At 36.6% G+C, this 22668-nt stretch overlaps 1 protein-coding gene across 1 annotated transcript; it reads left to right on the forward strand.

The window, feature by feature from the left end:
• The first annotated feature begins 829 nt into the window (after positions 1-829).
• Smp_022960 (putative aldehyde dehydrogenase) lies at positions 830-22450 on the forward strand. Its single transcript, XM_018798744.1, has 12 exons — positions 830-868; positions 1432-1585; positions 1628-1732; positions 2653-2793; positions 3664-3743; positions 7660-7938; positions 13141-13319; positions 15486-15661; positions 16968-17141; positions 19015-19172; positions 20170-20284; positions 22270-22450. The coding sequence occupies exons 2-12, from the start codon at positions 1466-1468 to the stop codon at positions 22300-22302; spliced, it is 1560 nt and encodes a 519-aa protein (XP_018653655.1). The 5' UTR covers positions 830-868; positions 1432-1465; the 3' UTR covers positions 22303-22450.
• The last annotated feature ends 218 nt before the right edge of the window (positions 22451-22668 follow it).

The following is a 22668-nucleotide window of genomic DNA, read 5'->3' on the forward strand; positions in this document are numbered from 1 at the left end:
CGTGCGTGGAGGACAGCTGACCGACTCATTGCAAGGGAGGGCGTGTCAGACAAGGCTGCTTACCCTCACCATTACTCTTTCTTGACTGGATTAAGGAAACTTTCACATGTCAGGCGGAAGCAAGGAAAGCCGTGGACAGCCTATATGAGGCTAGACGATTTGAACTTTGGAGATGATCTATCTCTTCTATATCAAATGTAAGTTGACTCATCAACCGTGGCATCAGTTTCTGCAGTAGTGCATTTCAACATACACTGGGGTAAAGGGAGGTCTTATGATGGAACACAACTAGCACCGACCAAGCTGCACTTGATAGGGAAACGCTAGTAGAAGTGGGAACTTTCAAATACCCGGTCAGCACCACCGATAAACAAGAAAGATTTAATGTAGGTGTAAAGGCATGGATTGGCGAAGCAAAGGGAGCATTCCCACAGTTGAAGAACACCTTGAACGCAAAACAACTGCCAGCCAACAACAAAGATAGAATTTTCAATATGAATGTCAAGACAGTTAAATTGTATACACGTGAAACTGGGAGACTGACTACAATCATCGTCAAAAACACACAGATATTTAGGAACAGCTGTTTACAGATCAAAGGACAAATTGCTCCGTGAATTTGAAGTAGATATCAAAAGAATAAATAACACATGGGGGCAACTGGAAACGATAGCTGAGAACAGCGTTGGTTGAGGAACCCTGACCGGCTGCCGATGCTCCTAGAAAACAAACACGGGTGAAAAAATTGCGAACATTTTAACAACATTTAGGCTTGATCATCTTGAACTCACCGCTTCGGGATGTGTATACCAAACACCGAGGCTAAAGCACCAATAATTTGGTGGGTATTTGACATTGAGCTCTAGCCGTAAGTGATACCATTGGGCCAAATTGTCAGTATCATACGTGAGTGATTATTATCCATCGCTTTTATCATAGAGTGAAGGTGCATCTCTAAATGCTTAATGTGTTGTTGATTAACTTGCCCTCTTGTTGTATTCGTTAAATCTCCTCACCTGTATGTGCACTTGTAAGCGTACACCGCTCACCATGCTCTTACAACACACAACATACCACAAGGCTAGATTAAATCTGCTGCATATTTAGATCTCACTAGGGATTTACTCCTAAGTCACTCCCAGGCATCTGACAGAGTTTCTCACTAATTTATATAAAATCAAGGACTACAAAAATCACTAAATTGCACGATGAGACTATAATTTATGGACGACCTTTGAGCGACCGCACATGTACGAGTAATGTGTAATCTCCGGAATGATAATTTCAGTCATCCAGATTTCTAGAGACACTAATATCAAAATTTGACACAATTTGCTATAGTTTAAACTATCGAGAGCTTTTTAATATAATGTTATGTATGTTTGATAACCAGCTAGTGTTCTAACTGACAATGAAGTTTATTTTTTCCAGGTTCTAACAGTCGTATAACAGAAGAGAGCTTGAGATGGTCTTCCTGTATTCTGGGTCAAAGATTTTGGGAGCACAGGCAATTACTAAGAATATATGTAAATTCTTGGGTACTACAGTTGAGCCTATTTTAAAGCCAGAAATAAAGCGAAACTCGGTATATTTTGATTTATGAAGTGTAACCTGAACTTTGAATTAGATTTTCATCAACAATGAATGGGTGGAGTCATCTAGTGGAAAAACCTTTGACACTATAAACCCAGCAACTGGTAAAGTAATATGTCAAGTTTCGGCAGGTGACAAGGTAATGCCTGTTTTCCTTTGGCATTTCAAAATTTTTCATTCTCCAATTTTTTAAACCAATGAATGTGTATATCTTGGTGAATAATCACTTTTTGTTTAGAAGTACTCCCTAAGTCACTTATTTGCTCATGTTAAGTTATATGACGTAATCATATAAACGGTATCTATCACATATATAACGATTCTGCCCTTCGCTAATCTCCGGTTAATGGAGGAAGCATTTATTTCAGCAAGACATCTGATTCCGTTTGGTTATAACTGTCCTTTTATAAAAATCAGCATACAATGCTTAAATGAAGATCTTCATTTATTAACTCGATTCCTATAGATAGATGACATATGTAAGGGCTACTGCGTAACATTGATCGACGTACTAGTTATGTATTCACTACCTTTAGATTTTGTTGTTGTGGTGACCAATTTCTGCTTGCAGGTTGTAAAGCTGTTCTCAGTCACTCATCTTGATATTATGCTTCTTTTTCTCGATTCTGGTGTAAGTGGTTTATCATTTCCCAAATTTTTATTTTGTGCACTGTTAGAAAGACTTATCGAATACATTTTATTCCTAAACTGTCTGGTGTATTATTTTGGAAAAATATTGTCCTGTGATGACTTAATTTTATTAGCTTATTGAAGACGTTGCTTAATTGGGCCTTAGTTAACCATGTACTTATAACAAATATATTTTTGATATATCCAAGCGAGTAGAAAAAATATATTTCTGACATTTGGACATAAAAATATATTTGTTACTAACTTTCTACCCAATGCTCAATTTTTTTTCAAACTATCAAGTCCAAACTTGGCACTGATACTTATAAACAAGTATTTATAAGTACTAGTGTTAATGTTAAAGTGATGATTATAATTTTGCTTTTAATTACTAAACTCCTACTTTTCTACGTTTCGTCCTTCATACAGGCTGACATAGATAAAGCAGTTAAAGCAGCTCGTAAAGCCTTCGAATTTGGTTCTGAGTGGCGTACCATGGACGCATCACATCGTGGTGTATTACTTAACAAATTGGCTGATCTTATTGAACGTGACAGAGTTTATTTGGCTGTAAGTGTTTGTACTCTTAGAAATAACCTTTCAAGTTACTGTGTACACTTGAGTAGAGTTAGGACAAATCGATTTCTGTTCCCAACTTCCAAAGTTCTGAATCTACTAAAATTTATATGTTGCTCATGGTTTCCCTTGCGAATCTATTAATGGTGAATGAGCTGTATTTCTAAAATGCAGCATGGACCTCCGAAAATTTATTTATATCATAGTTTTTCATTGAATGCCTCTTCTGATAGTTTACCTACTAATTTTGCAAAGACTTACGTAATCTGAAAGTTAATCGATAGACAAACAAGGCAGTTCAGTGTTATGTGCCATGTGCAGTGAGATCTTTCGTTATTTCATAGTATGTAAAGATGACAGATTAATAATTAAAGATTGTAGATATCATGACTCGATGAGATTGGAGCAGATCTTTTCATTCTTTAGCTTCCAGGTTTTGGACATTACTAATTTTACTTATTTATCCCCCTGTTCTGGATATGGTGTTTTGATTTCATTAAGTTCGTTTTGGTTATTGACAAGATGAATAGATTACTGATGGATAGGTGATCAACTGTGATATCACATTGTCTAATCATAATAATTTTTCAAGAAAATGAGCAAGCTCTCAGATGCGAAAAAAGCTGGTCAAAAATTCAGGCTTTTCCTGTCAGTCAGTCAGTCTTGTTTTTTCTCAATGGTGTTCTCTTTCTATCCCTGTTGTTTTAAAATGTGTAAATGTGAACTAATAAACTTCGACTCCAAGTCTCTACGTTGGTCAAAGTACTTGAATGTGCATATTATATTAGTTAATTTCTTATTTTATTTATATAACCAATATCCATTATATATGTTTATTTCTGTTCGAACCCCTTATTGTCTTAGTCTTTGGAAACATTGGATAATGGGAAACCATTTGCTGATTCATATAATATTGATCTAGATTTAGTGATCAAATGCTACAGGTTAGTGATTGAAATAATTTCAATTTTGTAAATAGTTGTTGATTTTTTTGTATGTTCGCGCTTCATGTTTGCAATTTGTATGGTAGTCTGTCCAGAAAAAAACATGTTGATGTTTTTGTCTTTCAATCTAAACATATACACTTGATTGTCCTTTTATTTTCGATGGATAACTGTTCAATGTACTCGAGATTTCACTACTATGAGCACAAAATATCGTTTTATACGTTCTGAAAATAGTGGGAAGTTTGTGTATATACTTAGGATTTAACCCGATGTTTCATTATGATTTGTTCACTAAGTGAAAAAAAAACAACCCATCAGCAAAATAGATAATGGCTAGCAGTGGAATTCAGATGGCGCGTCGTTTCTTCCTGTTTTGGACTAGCTGGTTGGTTTTACTTGCTTGATCTCAGTATCGGTGTTCATGCCGACACTCTGATCCATTGCTCTTCGCTTCAAAAGCCTAATACGTTATTCCATTGGGCTATTAAGCTACAATGGTGCAGGTTTATTCACTCTTTGTTTTCTTTCAAGTCTTACTTTTGTAAACTACTTTATCGATCTTTTTATTCCAACAATCCATATTTCCGTCATGAATAATATCCTCTATGCTTAGTCTTTCCTATTTCCACGAATACGATTACTACATCTACTACTCTAGGATTCTCCTTGACAATGTCATTTAGGTGTGTTAATGTGGTATGGTAACTTAAAATAATGTATACATGTTAGGTCGTATGCTGCATGTACCTGACTTTTCTAAAATGACTTGTCAACAGTGGGATAATGTAAATCCTTTGTAACAATGATATAACCCATTACTATGTATTGGGAAAAAAATTTCCAATGCTCTCTATGTTTTTTACTCGAGTTACTTGGAATCCAATCACTGGATTACAAGTTTGAATCTTATTCCATTTATTACAGTCATAATTTAATACACAGACTTCTGTGCGTTTGTGAGGTCGTCACAACTATATCAACAACCAACACAGTATTAAAGTCTTATTACTTTTGTCACAATTTCTGTAAGGTTTTTAAATTTTATAATTATAATGAATTCCTAAGTCATCTGCTTTAGTCTACCAATTGTTTATAGTTCTTGTGTAAGTTAGCCGAGAATCGCAAATTGGATTAAACCTATAAATATCACTATTACTATTGTTATTAGTACTATCATTAGTTGGTAAATCCAAAATAATAGAAGGATTTCACTGACGATGTTTTCTCTTCACCTTAGTTAATTGTGAAAAACTGTGATTATAGTCAGTCAGTTATTGGTATGATGATCATTTTCAATTCTTTATCGATTAAGTTGTTTAGAGACAAGGTTACATTGGTTTAGTGGTCTTGTCTAATTCCGTCAATATACAGTGAAGCCACTTTGTGTATGCATTTAACTTCTGATGTAATAGTGATACTCGTTGAAATAAAATCAAATTATATATAGAAATATTAATTAATATTAGGACGAATAGTTCGACGTAAATTGGCCACCGAATACCATTATATGTGAAAATTATATTTGTAATAATCTCAGCGATTGAAATTCAAATAATTCTAACGTTTCGTCCAACAAACTTGTCTGGACTTCTTCAGTTTATTTATTTATTTATTTTAACAAATAAATATTGATACAAAAGGGAACCGAATAAATGCGCGCCATATAAGCCACTTGATTTGTGTGTGGGCTGTGTTACTGCCCCAGTGCACAGAACGAAGAAGATGATTTTCTTAGGAGGCCACACCTAGAAACTTCAACCTAAAGGTTTAATCCACATGGCAGTGAAGCAACGTGAGGAGATGCAGTCCCATGGTAGTCGGTGACCAATAATTGGTCCACACACCATTTGTTTCTCTAGGATCCAGGAGCCCATATGCACCATTGGTTTGGAATCATGGTTTTCCAACTCCTCTAGGTGGACCCTCGGTGTCCACCAACCCCGTTAAGGAGCCAGACATTTGTCCTCTCAATTTCGTAAACAACAGTAATGCCGCGAGAAGGCAGTGAGTAGGAATTCCTTGACTGGCTGTATACCCGTGGCCATGTGAAAACATTTAGAGAGGGAGAGCTGACTCTCCCCACCCTCGGCCGTGCCAGGGCATTTGGGGGCGTACTTCTTCAGGGTAATGATAAAAACCAAAGAAATATATAGTGTTTAACAATCAAATGGAATCTTTACTGTGTTTATCAAATCATATTTAGATGTTGACTTTAGTAAGTAGAATAACATGATACAGTTCTATGAATTGTGTGTGTATGTATTTGTAAGAACAAGTTATAAAAAGTTGATATTCGGTGTTAATTTGTTTTTATTAGAAGTGAAAATAAAAGTGCGAGGTGAAAAATGCATTTCAAAACGTCAACGTACATGTCAGATGAGAATCATCAAATACATAATCGTATTGTTAAAATAACCCAGATTAATTTCAGTCAGAATAACGATGCATGTGAAATAAACAGGCTGGATAGAGAAAAGGTCCAACTGCTTGCTAACAAATATTTTCCAAATAGTTGCTAGTTGAATACCATCATTCTTTTCTGTTCAGACTGTTCTTATTTACCCACATATGCATCGTTTCTGTTGTCAATCTTTCTTTATGTCTACTTAAACCTTTCTGAAGTATTTTGGTCCCTTCAAAATTGATCTTGTGTCCTGTTTCCAACGCATATAACACTATCGCTGACCTATTCTCATGTTTCGTCAAATCAACCGAGGACTTTGGGAACATTTTTCAAGCGTTGTTTGTGTTCCTTTAACCTCACATTCAATTGTCTTGAAGTGTCTCCCACATACGCTGCATTACAGTTATGACAGCCGATCTCATGGACAACATTCTGTTGTTCCTTTGGAAATCTATCCTCAACCTTCACTAATGCTGATTATATGGTGTCACTAGCCTGGAAATACACTCTTATATTATGTTTGTTTCAGTATGATATTGATGAAAATGTCCAACAACAAAAAATTGAAATGTTCATAACTTCCAATCTTTCGGTATACACCCTAGTTTAGTTTTTCTTCCATTTTTAATAGTCTTTAAAAACTCTTTGGGGTAATTGTTATCCCTCAGCGTAGACAAAGCTCTATTCAATTCAACCTGTTGGTCTTCCTTACCTGTAATGAGATTAATACTCCCGTTAATTAAACTCTTTACGACTGTGACTTTCGTACAATACTCATGAGCCGAACCGTAATCTAAGCATCTCTCAGAATGTGTTGATTTCTTGAATACATTTATTTTCAATTTATTATTATGTCTCCGTTCAACCAAGCAATCGAGAAATGCTAGTTTGTGGTCATTTGACTTTATTTCCTTTGTTAGCTTGATGCTCTCCGAAATGCTGTTTACATTTTCAAACAATTCTTCTAAAGCATTTCGTTTAATGATAATAAAAATGTCATCTACACGCCGTAACTAAACTTTTGTTTGATTTAAACATCTTATGATTGCACTGGTTTCTAAGGTATGCATGAATAAGTTCACTACAATCGGAGAAACTGGTGAAGCCATTGCCACACCTTTTTGTCTGTAAAGATCCCCTCGAAATGTGAATAACGTGGATCGTAAACACGATTCCAAGCACTTAATAACTTCGTAAGGTTCTAACGGGCATTGTAAATTCAAATCTGAGTCAGATTCTAAACAATCACAAATAATATCCAATGCTTTATTGATAGGTACATTAGTAAACAAGGAAGATACATCAAAACTTGTCATAATTTTATCCTCTTCTATATGGATGGTATCGATATTATTCTTGAATTCAATAGAGCTTTTAACTCCATGATTAACCAATTTGTCATACGGTTTAAGTATCCTAGCTAAGTATTTCGCTAGATTATATGTCAGTGAATTGGTTAATTTCAAACATCATTGTTCTTACAACTTAATGAGAAACATTTTTTTATAGGTATTATGCTGGCTGGGCAGACAAATATCATGGGAAAACTATACCTGTCAATGGAAACTATATGTGTTTCACTCTTCATGAACCAGTTGGTGTTTGTGGACAAATTATACCGTGGAATTTTCCACTTCTTATGCAGGCATGGAAGCTTGGTCCAGCATTAGCAACGGGCAATACAGTGGTAATGAAGACAGCAGAACAAACTCCGTTATCGGCTAATTGGGTAGCTGAATTAATCAAAGAAGCCGGATTCCCACCTGGTGTAGTGAACATTGTTCCAGGGTAAGGAAATTTTGAAATCAACCAAATCAATTTTTTCGATGTTTTCTTTCCAATTAAGAATGTTTGTGTAAATAGGTTGATAGACTTTAGCGGTGTTGTGTTCTCCGATCCAAATTGTTTAATTGCAAAGTTCTTATTGGCTTTCTGGACAACAACAGCGCATAATTCATATAGAAGTAAGATTGACAACTATTCTAAAGGTGTTGAATTAGTTCTTTGCGATGGTTTTAATTGTGATTGGTTATCACCGTGGATTTTGCTGTCTTTATTCTTTTTTGCATTCACGTTTTGATTGTTTTTTTAGGTTGACTTCTAACTTATGTGGTTAATATGTGCCCAAGAATAGTTAATGGCAACAAAACTTTCGAGAATAACTAATCACAGACATGGCTATCAAAACAAATCAATTGGACACCTGTACAATAGTTGTCCACTCCTTTATGAGATAGGCGTTGACGATATTATCCAGAGTGACAATGATCTCTTTGAAATCAAACCATTTGACTTAGACAACACAACATTATCAAAAACATTCACACGAGCTGCGAATTCACGTTTATAAACGTTTACAAATATTATTTCAAGTTCGTTTCAAAGCTCAGTGAATAATTGGTTTAGGTAGTATAGAGAATGCATAAACTTTGTATTAATTAATTGATCCGGTTTAATAAATGGGTGAATATTGTATATTACAGCGCAATTCTCACTAAAGATTTCATTTCATGCTTCTGAAGTTGTCCACAACAATGTTCTATGGAGATGTCGGCATGGTATTACGGCCTGAGATACAGGATGAAAAACACAATTATGGTAAAGGTTGGCGCTTTAGATGAAATTTGTAGTGAACATTAAATCTTACTATCCAACACTCATTCATTTGAATAGGGCGAAAAGAAAAAACTTAGCAGAATAACATGGATTCATTTCCATTTTGTGGTTTCTCATCAGCTGCTTATAACCTAAACGCAATAATAATCATGAGGGATTTGTGTATATACTTTATGTTCAGAGAACAAGATTGAGGAGGAAGTAATCGTTGTTACAGGGTATCTGAAGGATAATAATTATGCTTTAAAGTTTATCACTAAATATGAGAAGACAAACACGAAGGTTGAGTGTGATACAATAAAGATGGAAAATAATCCATTTTCTTAAGACTGTACTTCAAAGGTAACGAAGTATGTGGGAAGATCGATTCTAGATTGAGGGCTGCATCGAAAAGAAATTATCTATCAGCAACATCGGTTTCAATATATCATATACTATCATAACTTACATCATCATGGAACGTCAGGAATCTAATTTTCTATTCAACATTTACTCCTGTTACGCCAAATGCCCTGGTACGGCCGAGAGTGAGGAGAGTCCGCCCTCCTTCTCGAAATGCTCTCATATGGCCACGCGTATATAGCCTCTGCTAGGGACGTTCTACTCACTGCCTTCTCGTGGCACTACTGTTGTTTACGAAAGCGAGAGGACGAAAAGCGAATGTCCGGCTGTTTAACCGGGTCTGTGGACACGTTGAGTCCATCTACGGGAGTTGGAAAACCCTGATTCCAAACCAATGGTGCACATGGGCTCCAGTATCCTGAAGGAACAAATGGCGTATGAACCAATCGCTGGTCACCGGCTACCATGTGACTGCATCTCCTTACGATGCTCCACTGTCTTGTGGATCAGATCTTTAGGTCGAAGGCTCCGGATGTGGTCTCCTAAGAAAACCACCTGTTTCGGTTTGGGCACCCGGGCAGTATCACAGCCCTCACACAAATCGAATGAGATTTGTGTGGCGCATATGTATTTGGTGCCCCTGTGTACCAATATTTATGTTTTAATAAATAAATGGTAATTCCGTACTTATTCAATTGGTCTACAATAGACAAAAAATATTGGGACAATAGGATCTTTTAAAAAAATGCTCCACACAAAATAAAATGATTATTTTCACAGTTTAAAACATGAAGTGATTGTAGCTAGACCATCATTGATGATCTGGAAGCACTGGATGGCTGTCTCATCCTAGTATGAACCTCAGTCACATTGGGCATCCAAAACTCTGCATCTGGGGATGGAACGTTTATAAATAACGTAATTTTGCGTTGTATGATCGCCTCATTAATGTTTTTACTTCTTTATTTGAGTTTCCTGAACATTCGTGAAATGTTCGTGCTCTAAGCTACTATTATGTAACTCTCATTTCTATAGATGGGACGAGACCTACTTATATCCTCCTCTTCTCTGATCTGCTAACTCGATTAATAAATCAACTCTCTTTATAGAAGTTATGTTGATCTAAGCCTCCGTAGAATAGTAATGCATTTGGCTCACTCACGTAAATATTATCGATCACAATGATTAGAATTTGTGCGCTGAATACAAATCGTAGTGTAAATGTGTTACAAGTTCATAAAATAGTGTAACAAAAAATGTTTTACAAGTCGATCTTACATTCACCTTAAATTGATATTGATTTATTTTCTTGAAAAATTTTTTGTATATGTGGATTCTACATACCTAAAAATTGGTTGTTGTAGAAACTAATTTAAGTTTCTAAGTTGAATCATTCATTTTCTCTTGACCGTTACATGTATTTAATTAGCTTAATGATACTGGTTTTTCTGAGCTTTTACCTAATTTCTTTCATGTGCGTGATATTTATGAGTTTTCAGGTGTTTCCATTGTCTAACTAATGCTGTTTTCTGTCATGAGTATAACTCGTTTGCTAAGTTTAGGTTTATCTATCCTGTTTTGAACTTATTTTATTTATTTATTTAAGCACATAAATATTGGTACATAGGGGCACCAGATATATATGCGCCACACAAATCTCATTTGATTTGTATGAGGGCTGTAATACTTCCCAGGTGCCCAAACTGAAGCAGTTGGTTTTCTTAGGGAACCACACCTGGTGCCGTTGACCTAAAAGGTCTGATCCACAAGACAGTGGAGCATCGTAAGGAGGCGCAGTCCCATGGTAGCCGGTGACTAACGATTGATTCATACTCCATTTGTTCTCTCAGGATACTGGAGCCCATGTACACCAATGGTTTGGAATCAGGGTTTTCCCACTCCCCTAGGTGGACTTTGCGTGTCCACCAACCCGGTTGAAGCGCCGGACATTCGCTTTTCGTCCTCTCGCTTTCGTAACCAACAGTAATGCCACGAGAAGGCAGTGAGTAGGACTTCCCTGGCAGAGGCTATATACGCATGGCTATGTGAGAACATTTGGAGAGGGAGAGCGGACTTCCGCCACTCCCCGCCGTCCCAAGGCATTTGGGAGCGTTTTCAACTTCAGTTTATGTAAAGGTTAGTGATACTATTCAGCTACTCGAACTGAAGTGGGCGAAGCGGGGTTCAAACTTTTGGCAAAGTTTTATTTTATATACTATTCAATCACCAAATACTAGAGTATCCATCGACAATGTTTATGATGTTGGTAGTTTCAACAATTCAGTCACTCGTCGACAAATTTATTCAAATAATATCATTTTTACAATGACTAGTTGATGAAAAGGGTTCGAGAGAATAATGTTTGTAGCTAGCTTGGCATCGTTTTGCTCGATCCTTGTTACCAAATTTTATCCTAGCTTGACTTCATACAATTAACACCTGAACGTCTACGTTCGCTTCTGGTGAAGTAATAAATAAGTCATAACATCAAGTCATATTAAATAAAGCATATTTGAATATAGCTTGTTGTCAAGTAGATCGATCAGTTAGACAAACCTCAGATGACTTATGATGACTTATAGATGTAAGTTGAAAATAACTAATCACATGATAATTATAAGATTGATAACCAAATATTTTTCTTATATCTTTCTATTACTACTCAATGCCCTCGAATGCCCTGGTACGGCCGAGAGTGGGGAGAGTCTGCTCTCCCTCTCGGAATGCTCTCATATGGCCACGCGAATATATAGCCTCTGCCACGGAAGTCCTACTCACTGCCTTCTCGTGGCGGGGGTGTTGTTCACAAAAGTGAGAGGACGAAAAGCGAATGTCCGGCGCTTTAACCGGGTTGGTGGATGTGGAGGATCCACCTAGGGGAGTTGGAAAACCCTGATTCCAAACCAATGGTGCACATGGGCTCCAGTATCCTGAGGGAACGAATGGCGTATGAACCTGTTGTTGGTCACCGGCTACCACGGGACTGCACGATGCTCCACTGCCTTGTGGACTAGACCTTCAGGTCAAAGGCTCCGGGTGTGGCCGCCTAAGAAAACCACCTGCTTCAGTCTGGGCACCTGGGCAGTATCACAGCCCTCACACAAATCGAATGAGATTTGTGAGGCGCATATTTATCTGGTGCTTCCTTGTACCAATATTTATTTGTTTAAATAAAAAAATAAATACTACTCAAGAGAATAGGTATATCAAACAACCAAAAAAACATGAAATGAATAATGTATTCAAAAATTGCTCCCAAATGTCCTGGTACGCTCCAGAGTGGGGAGAGTCCGTTCTCCCTCTCAAAAAACTCCTATGCACTCATGTATTTATAGCCACTGACAGGGAAAACATACCGACTACTCAAGTTAGGCGTGTTGTTTAACAGATTAAGATGATGAAAACGAAACTTCCAATGTAGGCTTAAGGTGGATTGGTGGGTATGAAATATTCACATAAGGGAGTTGGAAAACCCTGATTCCAAACCCATACTGTGAATGAGCTGAAGGCTCCTGAAGGAACAAACGGCGTATGAATTTATTGTTCGCCACGTCTACCATAAGGCCGTATCTCCTGAAGTCGCTTCACTGTGTTGTGGATTAGATCTCTAGTCAGTCAGTCAGTCAGTTAGTCACAACGTAGAACTTTGTACCTACGTACATCAGTTCGAGTTGCCATTCCACATTAGAACATAGATGCGGTTGTCGATTCAAATTCCATAGTGGTAGAGGTAGTAAGAGTATAAGCAATAATCAGGAAGATTAGGATTTGAAGAGTATAATCTAGCGAAATAAATTGGGAAAGAGAAAAAAGTCATGGTGAGTGACCCTCTAAGAAAACCATCTGTTCTGATTAGGGCGACCGAGCAGTAGTATCCCATCCTTCATACAAATCCATTGTGACGTATATATATCTTGGTTTCCCTCTTCACCAATGTTGATGTGATTAAATAAATAAATAAAATTTATGCAAGCATATTTCTCTCTTTCCACTATCCACTCTACCTGTGTATTTCGCAACAATTTTGATCAGATTTGGTGAAACTGCTGGTGATGCCCTGGTTGTTCATCCTGATGTTGATAAAATTGCGTTTACTGGTTCAACAGCTGTTGGACGATTGATTGGTCAGAATGCTTATAAACATGGTGTAAAACGAATTACTTTAGAACTTGGTGGAAAGAGTCCATTAATTATTTTCAGTGATGGTGATTGTAAGTTGTATTGTAAATTAGTTTTATTACCTTTTTAGTTGTAGGTCGTCTTTCCCGCCGAATTGAAACGATGAAATTTGTACAATTGTATCCGTGCACATGGTACCATCATTTTCTAGTCAAATATAATTTCTCTTTATCTGTCCAAGTCTAAAAAAGAACTAAAATTATTGAACAGTTTTTTTATCCTGATTCGAAGCTTGTCAGTATTACACATACACACGTGCGCTGTTTTCGCCTTCATCGGACGAAAACTGCTGTCATTAAATAAACAAAAATGTGTCTAATAGGTGAAATCGATTAATTCGGTCTCAATTTCGACAGACGTCAAGTTTATATATCACTGTAGTAAAGTTTATTACAGAAAAGGAGGAAATATCCAGATTTTTTAAAAGGATGTGGGTAATTCCTGCTGTATCGGCAGTAAGGGTTCAATAAAAAAGTGCAGGTATCAGATTCATTGGAATAACGCATCAGCAATAGAGTTTTGGCTTCTCAGGACCTTTATATACATGTAAATATTTAATGGTTCTATGTCAAATAACAAGTAGCTTAAAGTCAGGGAAAAAAATTTAAAACTATAAACTCAGGATCAACAACCAATTCTTAGTATATACCGATCTAGTATTTTCAGACAGATAAAAATGTATCAATTAGTGGAACCACTTAAGTCTATCAGCTAAGAAATGCAGGAAAACAGATTATACGATTTATGAGTTCAACTGTTATAATACAACAATCACCACAAAACCCCATACTGATAATAATCATGTTATCACTAATGAATAGCTTCAACATGGATTTCCTGGAGTTCTAGTGAAAAACCATGACCAGTAGAGTCCAGTTTGTGTCGGTTGTGAAACAGTTATCCACCCCAGACAATGGATGAAGGTGTGCGCAAGAACATAATTCGATTGAAGTTAAACATCGATACCGTTGGATGCAGGCTCAGTGGTCTAGAAGTCGAACGTTAGTGCGCGAGACCAAGGGATATAGGTTCGAGTCCTGCGTTGGGGATTGTGGGTGCTCGCTGCTGAGGAGCCCCACACCAGGACGAAACTACCGCTCAATGCTCCTAGGTTTTCGATGGTGGTCTAGCTTAGGTCGACCCTTGCATTTAACTGTTAAAAGACTAGTTACTCATGAGCAGTACAGTTATGATACACAAAATTTTAAAGCAGACGTGCGAAGCAGTTCCCTTAGAACCAATATTAAAAAAGATTTAATTATATGATATATTAGCTCAATACATTTCGAACATTCTGATCACACATATACTTCTTAAGAACATTTATATATATACAACATACCCACTAAATAGCTTATTGGCTATTCTAGATTTAATACCTCAATGGAGAACGTATTTAGCGTTTCAAGTGAGATACTAGGTTTGAGTCCGAATATTTGAACATCAACATTGGGATTCAGCCGGTAAATGGAACTAATATGTTCCATGCAAATCAAAATTCACATCCTACACTCCATTGTTCAGTCTTGAGTGCTGTTAGAGTATGAGGGCAGTTATCACTTCCCGGTTGCCCACACTGTGGAAGGGTTTATCTAGAGGGACCTGAAAAGGAAATTGGGTTGGAAGTGGTCTTAATGACCTGACAGCGTGACCGCAGTTCCCAAGGGACAACTGCTTCGGGTCGGTCACACACGACCTTTTTGTGGGTGATTTTTGTTTTAGCTCCATACTTGTTGGGACCTTACCGCCGGAGACAGATATCTGTGGGATAAGGCGAGGTGTGCATTTTTAGGGTCGACCTTTTCTAACCCCACCCCTCCTTGTGGGAAGGCAGCATCACTGTTATGCTGGTTGTCTGAAGGAAAAACCTTACTGCTGTCACACCTCTATACAGTCAGCAGAACGACTTCGCCTTCGGACATTGGGTTTGTTGCTTTTAGTCTTACCGCTCTTCAACTGACCTGCCTGACTGGTATGGTAGGACCTTGAGGAACGATTGTTCCAGCCTGTTTAGCTCGACTGGTTCATCACGATAGGCAAGCCCGACCACTACTTCAAGGTAGCAGCAACGGTCGGGACTCCATTGTTAGTCACTACCTATCTATTCTAAATATAAGTCTATTTTATTTTTAAAGATTATTTCACTCTATCATAACCTACTTTATTCATTCTACATTTATATTCTTTTTAAATCTCAGTTGATCGAGCCATAGCTGCGTCACATTTTGGTTTATTTTTCAATCAAGGCCAATGTTGTTGTGCAAGTTCACGTATATTTGTTGAAGAATCAATTTATGATAAGTTTGTTGAATATAGTAGTGAAGAAGCTAAAAAACGTATAGTTGGTAATCCTTTTGATTTAAACACAACACAAGTGAGTAACATTTAAACACTTAATTATTACTTCGTAGTGGAATTGTAATTTAACCGCATGATTATGTAATGTTCGTCATATTGATATTCATTAGATCTGTATATGGTTTGTGGTTACGCTAAAAGGATCAGATATTTTCTAAATATAATTATTAATTCATTCATTTATTTGAACACATTAACGTTGGTGAAGAGGGAAACCAAGATATATATGCATCACAATGGATTTGTATGAAGGATGGGATACTACTGCTCGGTCGCTCTAATCAGAACAGATGGTTTTCTTAGAAGGCCACTCCCCGTACCTTTTTTCTCTTTCCCAATTTATTTCACTGGATTAGACTCCTTGAATAACATCTTCAAACCCTAATCTTCCTGATTATTGCTTATACTCTTACTACCTCTACCACTATGGAATTTGAATCGACAACCGCATCTATGTTCTAATGTGGAATGGCAACTCGAACTGATGTACGTAGGTACAAAGTTCTACGTTGTGACTGACTGACTGGAGATCTAATTCACAAGATAGTGAGTCGAATTCAGGAGATACGGCCTTATGGTAGACGTGGCGAACAATAAATTCATACGCCGTTTGTTCCTTCAGGAGCCTTCAGCTCATTCACAGTATGGGTTTGGAATCAGGGTTTTCCAACTCCCTTATGTGAATCTTTCGTACCCACCAATCCAGTTTAAGCCTATATCGAAAGTTTCGTTTTCATCATCTTGATCTCGTAAACAACATATCAGTGGCTATAAACACATGAGTGTATAGGAGTATTTTGAGAGGGAGAACAGACTCTCCCCACTCTGGGGCGTATCAGGGCCTTTGGGCGCTAAACGTTCACCATATAATAACTAATGCCATAATGACCAAATTACATGCTGATCACATTTGTTACGACCACTTCATCATATAAATCAATATCATTGTGAAATAAACATGTAGTTTGGTATCTAGGCTTTGTGTTTGTTAAAATTCAGTAGTAAGATATGTCTTTGACTATAAGTAAAGTGGTATTTATTTGATAGATTCAATCTCATGCCATCTAGTTTGGAAATCATATATGATACCTATAAACGTATAAAGTGACGTTTATACTAAATTCTCAACGAAGAATCGGTTCCTTTGGTAACAACCGTCAAGGTGTTTGGCTATACTCTACCACTTGTTTTTTTATCAACCACTTGCTTATGATTTTAAAACTTTGGTTAATATTGAAACCTTTAACAGTCGATGAATACATTTTAAAGTTAGTTTTATATCATCTTGGTTTTATACTAAAGTGTGGCTATTTGTTATTCAGGGTCCACAAGTTGATGAACACCAATTTCAAACTGTTATGTCATACATTGAATCTGGCATAAAAGAAGGTGCCAAATTATGTACCGGTGGCAAACAGTTTGGATCAGATGGTTATTTCATTCGTCCGACAGTTTTTGCTGATGTTCAAGATGAAATGAGCATTGCTCGTGAGGAAGTAAGTTATTCTATTATTTATAGTTTGTTTCAACTTGTATGTATGTACTATACATGATGGACATTGTTGGTTATCTTCATGATTTGATTCTACCTTCAGTGTTTATGATAACAGATATATCTATTGAAATAAATGCTTTTCATTTGCAAATGCTTCATTGATACATTTGTCAGTTTGATCAAGATGAATCTAATCAATGATCTGAAATTCCTTATGTCATGTTACCCTAAGTTTAGATTCATTGGACTTTTTAAAGTTGAAAGACAGTCTTAGCTTCTCGAAGTAATTTATGTATGAAAATGTATAAATAATCAATATTTTTGCAAGAAATGATAATTAGCTTAAGTTAAAACTCACAGTCAAGGTTATGGATTCAGGAGCACGAGTTAATTTTCAACACAGGGAAACATTAGAATTATCATTACAATATGGCTAAATAGATAAGTTTATCTTGAGATAGTGGAGAAGATTTGTAGCTCAGGTGGATGATTTCGAAGTTTTGTTTTCTGAGCTGGGTGGTTTGGTTGTGGAGCTTTGATCGTTTTTCTGAACGACATCATCAGCGCAAACTCCAGGTAGAAGTGAAGGGTTTGAATTTCTGCACATATTGCTCACAGCTTGTCCTGTACACCTTGATGTTGATTGGCTATTGTTGATCTTAAACACGTCATTGTTTACTTTATTTTGGTTATATCTCAGATTGGTTTGATTTTTGGTCCTATATCTGTCCGTAATTTATCTGATAGGTTGATAAATTAGATCGATTTCAATGTGTTTGTTGATTGCTGATTGACCTGAGTGCTAAGCTTCTAAAAAATCTCTGGTTCATTTAGAATTATCTCTGTCCAAGATCTTAACATGTTTCAAGTTGAATGTGTGTCCTCAGTTGTCCTCATGCATTGATGTAAGTGAAAATATGTCATGGCGTTTGACTGCTAATTGATGTTCACACATGGGGAAATGAAGTGGATGTCCGCTTTGTCCAGTGTAGTGTTTTTCGCAGTTGGAACAATTTCTTTGGTCGATGACGTTCGGTTTTTCTCCTTTTGTCATATAAAATAACAGAATCTCTTGCTAAAACCTGAGAACCATACTGTAAATAGTTCATTTGCAAAATGTCAATCAATCGTCTCAGACTTCATTGTTCTTTCGTTTCCACACCAATCATTTTATTAATTTATTTTATTTGAACACAAATATTTGTACAAAGGGGGACCAAATACATATGCGCCACACAAATCTCGTCTGATTTGTGTGAGGGCTGTGATACTGCCCGGGTGCCCAGACCGAAGCAGGCGGTTTTCTTAGGGGTCCACACCCGGAGCCTTTGACCTAAAGATTTGATCCATAAGGCAGTGGAGCATCGTAAGGAGATGCAATCCCATGGTAGTCGGTGACCAATGATTGATTCATATGCCATTTGTTCCCTCAGGATACTGGAGCCAGCCCATGTGCACTGTTGGTTTGGAATCAGGGTTTTCCAACTCCCGTAGATGGACTCAACGTGTCCACCAACCCGGTTAAACAGCCGGGAATTCGCTTTTCGTCCCCTCAATTTCGTAAACAAAAGTAATGCCACGAGAAGGCAGTGAGTAGGACTTCCTGGCAGTGGATATATACGCGTGTCCATGTGAGAGCATTTGGAGCGGGAGAGTTGACTCTCCCCACTCTCGGCTGTACCGGGGCATTTGGGTGCTCATTCTCTGTTCTCAATCTCTTATCTTCTCTCTTCTTAACTTTTTGCCTCCAAGCACTGATAATACATACTACTTATACCTTTCGACATCATTAGCACACACTATAATACGAATTTCATTCATGTATAACAGTAGTTAATGATATTGATTTCTGTCTTCTTTTTCCGTTGTTGTAGATATTTGGACCTGTAATGCAAATTATGAAATTTCGATCATTAGATGAATTGATACATAGAGCAAATCATACACAATATGGTCTTGCAGCTGGTATATTCACTAATAATTTAGAAAAAGCTATGCATGTTATGCAACATTTACAAACTGGCACTGTTTGGTAATGTCAGTTCTAAGTTTTTAATAATAATTAAAACGATGAGACTACAAATTGTGGACGACCTTTAAGGGATACTGTATTAACCTTGAGAAAATTCACCTACTTACTAGGAAGGTTATACACTCGTTAGAGGGATTAGAATTAAAAGCTAGGATCAGAGGTTAGGGTTAGGAATATGAGTTAGAGTTTTCATTATGAACTAGTTGTATTAGTTAGAATGCCGAAGATGCTGTTTAGCCATATGGATGAGTAGTTTTCGGGTCAAAATCCAGGACTATTTGTCTTAAATATCATTGGTGTGTCCATAAATTATAGTCTCACCGTTGAAACTCATTACCCTTTACGCTAATGTATATTATTTATAACGAAACATTTATTTTATTTCCTTGTTAGGTTGTTCTGAGCTGCAATAGGTAAATGTAGACTACTTGGTTGGTATTCGCCCAATAAACGCAATTGGTAGTCGAAGATATTAAGTGACATTAGCTTTGAATCCAGTCAGTCACAACGTAGAATTTCGTACGTACGTAGATCAGTTCAAGTTGCCATACCACATTAACACAGAGATGCAGTTGTTGATTTGAATCCCATAGCGGTAGAAGTAGTAGCTTAGTGGTAGTATCTTAGAATAGGTCACAGTGGCGAGTATTTATTCATTTCTTACTTTCCTCTAGATTTTGAGTTTCCGTACTCCTTCATTCGTATGTTTGCACTCTGTATTTTAGGACCATATTGTCATGGCGGATTTTCTTTCACTCTCATTTCTGTCAAATTATTCCGACTACTTTTCAAGGCTATTACCTATGCAGGTCATAACGTATAATTGGTTAAGTCTAGGTCACTAGGCCATAAGCTGGATAGTAGACACAGGATAGAGAAAAACCACAATCAGAATTCCGATAGGCGAATTTAACACATGATATTGTTTAGTATCTGTAATTATCAAATGTGTTCAATTTATGAATCTGTCATTAGAGTTGTATATTTCTTTGTACAGGATCAATTGTTATGATGTTTTCGATGCTGCTGCACCTTTTGGAGGTTATAAGTTTTCTGGAGTCGGTCGAGAATTAGGTGAATATAGTTTACGGAATTATACAGAAGTTAAAACTGTAAGTATTCTATAATGTCGTCCCCTATTTTTATTGTTTCTCTCATCATTATATATATGTGTTGAACAACGAAAGTGAAACTTAAGTGTTTAATTCACCTAGAGATAACTATAAGTAAAGCTCGGATACTTTGGTTTTAATTAGTGTCTGTTACTACAGGTCAAAACTAAGACATTCTGTACGAAAACCTAAGAATGAATATACAATCATTTGTGAAAAATTGCATAGATACCAAACCTAATTGTATTACACATAAATTGAGTAGAATAGAATACAGGTGATCATTACATGCTCATAGTGTAGTGTCGGTTACTATGTTAAGCCTACATAGCTTATTCTAGCTTCTGGACAGGTCAGCTTATCCATTCTTCTTGAGTCACATTTTGATCTTGTTAATTATTCACTTATCAACCTTGACTGTTTTTATATGAGCGTATGTGTGTGTATATTTTATTCTACTCATCACATGTCTGTAGCTTATTTTTTGTGTGACTATAAATATCGATTAACGCTTGATTAAATCGAGTTGGGGTACACGCTTTCTCCACAGCACGTCATTTCACTTCACTTCGTTTCTCCGATCGTTTGTCTGGATCAACGATTGTACAAAATATACGTATTCGAAATCCATTCTCGTATTTGACTTATTTAATTCCGTTATACACTAATGCTATTTAAGTCGATAATTATGTACGAGAATAGTCAGGATGTATATTTAAACAGCAATCATTCAATAACGATCATTTGTCCTGTCTAACTGGAGTCAGATCCTGGGCCACAAAACTTCTCAAGATATGGTTACCTGTCACGAGCGATTGAGGAAAATGAATTTTATATTTCATTCGCACTGCAATCTATTAAGTAACTACTCACCACATAATATATTACTTAGTCTTAGCAGCCAGTGTTACATTCCTTTGTTTGTACTCGTACTTGTACACATTTTAATGCCTGTTTATCATTTCGTAGTTTGGTGCAATATCTTGGCCTAATTAGCCTTCAATTTTTGATTCTTGTACTCCTGAAGTCAGTATTATGTCCAGTTTTGGATACTAGCGCCATGATTTGTAACAAACTGTGGCCACTGTAGTTCACTTAGTTATACAAAGTAATTGATTGATATACCTTTATCAAAGTAAAGAGTAACAGATAACTTCGTTGGGCACTACTATACTGAATCTATGATTGAACACTGGAATTTCCCCAAGTCATTTACTTTAAACAAGCATTTCATAAACGTTGATCAGTCAGTCAGTCAGTTACAACGTAGAACTTCGTTGATCAGTTTGCCTATCTTTTACCGACTGTATGATAATATCAGTCAAAAGTTTATAAATTAGTGTGAGGAATTAGGATTAAAAGCTAGAATCAGAGGTTAGGGTTAAGAATATGAGTTAGAGTTTTCATTATGAACTAGTTGTATCAGTTAGAATGCAAAAGTGCTCTTTAGCCGTGTAGATGACTGTGTTTCAGGTCAAAATCCATGACTTATTTTAAATTCCATTGGTTTGTTCATAAATTATAGTCTCAGTAAAGATATATATAGTAATTGTTGTTTATAAACATGACGAACAACTATAAGCAAAGATGGATAGTGGCTAGCAGTGGAATCCAGTTTGACGCACGTTTCGTCCTATTTGGGACATGTCATCTGGATGTACCTGCATCTCAGAGTTGATGTTCACTCTGGAACTCGAACCCAGTACCGTTCGCTTCAAATAACATCGTGTTATCCATTCAGCTACTGAGTCTTGATAGCCACTTGCTTGTGCAATGAGATGAAGTTTAAATTCACTTGGTATTGTTTGTTTGAATCTTCCCAGTCCTAAATATCAATGGGAAGATTCAGACAAACAATAGCAAGTGAATAACCAACGACTGTTTATCCCCTCAAACAAATTATCTTCATTCGAAATTATACCACATTTTGTATTCCACTGTTTTGACTATATTAAAATTTTTTCTTTTTAAATCATACCCTCTAGGTGACCACACGGATACTTCAGAAGAATTCATAAACACAGATAACTATCGGTTATTTATTTTTGCCATGCTTCATAAAATTTAATATTTGAAATTGGTGGTCAATTTGAATTTTTAACTCATGAAGGCATAATTGAAAGTCTGTGATAAAATGGTGTTCGATTTTAAATACACTTTTTTTTTTATAAAAAAAGACTATATTTTATGATATATACATGTATGTAACCTACTTACACTTTTGCCCTCAAATGCCCTAGTACGACCGAGAGTGAGGAGAGTCCACTCTCCCTCTCGAAATGCTCTCACATGGCCACGTGTATACAACCACTACCGGAGAAATCTTACTCAATGCCTTCTCGTGGCACTACTGTTGTTTACGAAACTGAGAGGACGAAAAGCGA

Source organism: Schistosoma mansoni, chromosome 7 (genome assembly GCF_000237925.1).
Source record: "Schistosoma mansoni strain Puerto Rico chromosome 7, complete genome".
NCBI lineage: Eukaryota > Metazoa > Platyhelminthes > Trematoda > Strigeidida > Schistosomatidae > Schistosoma > Schistosoma mansoni.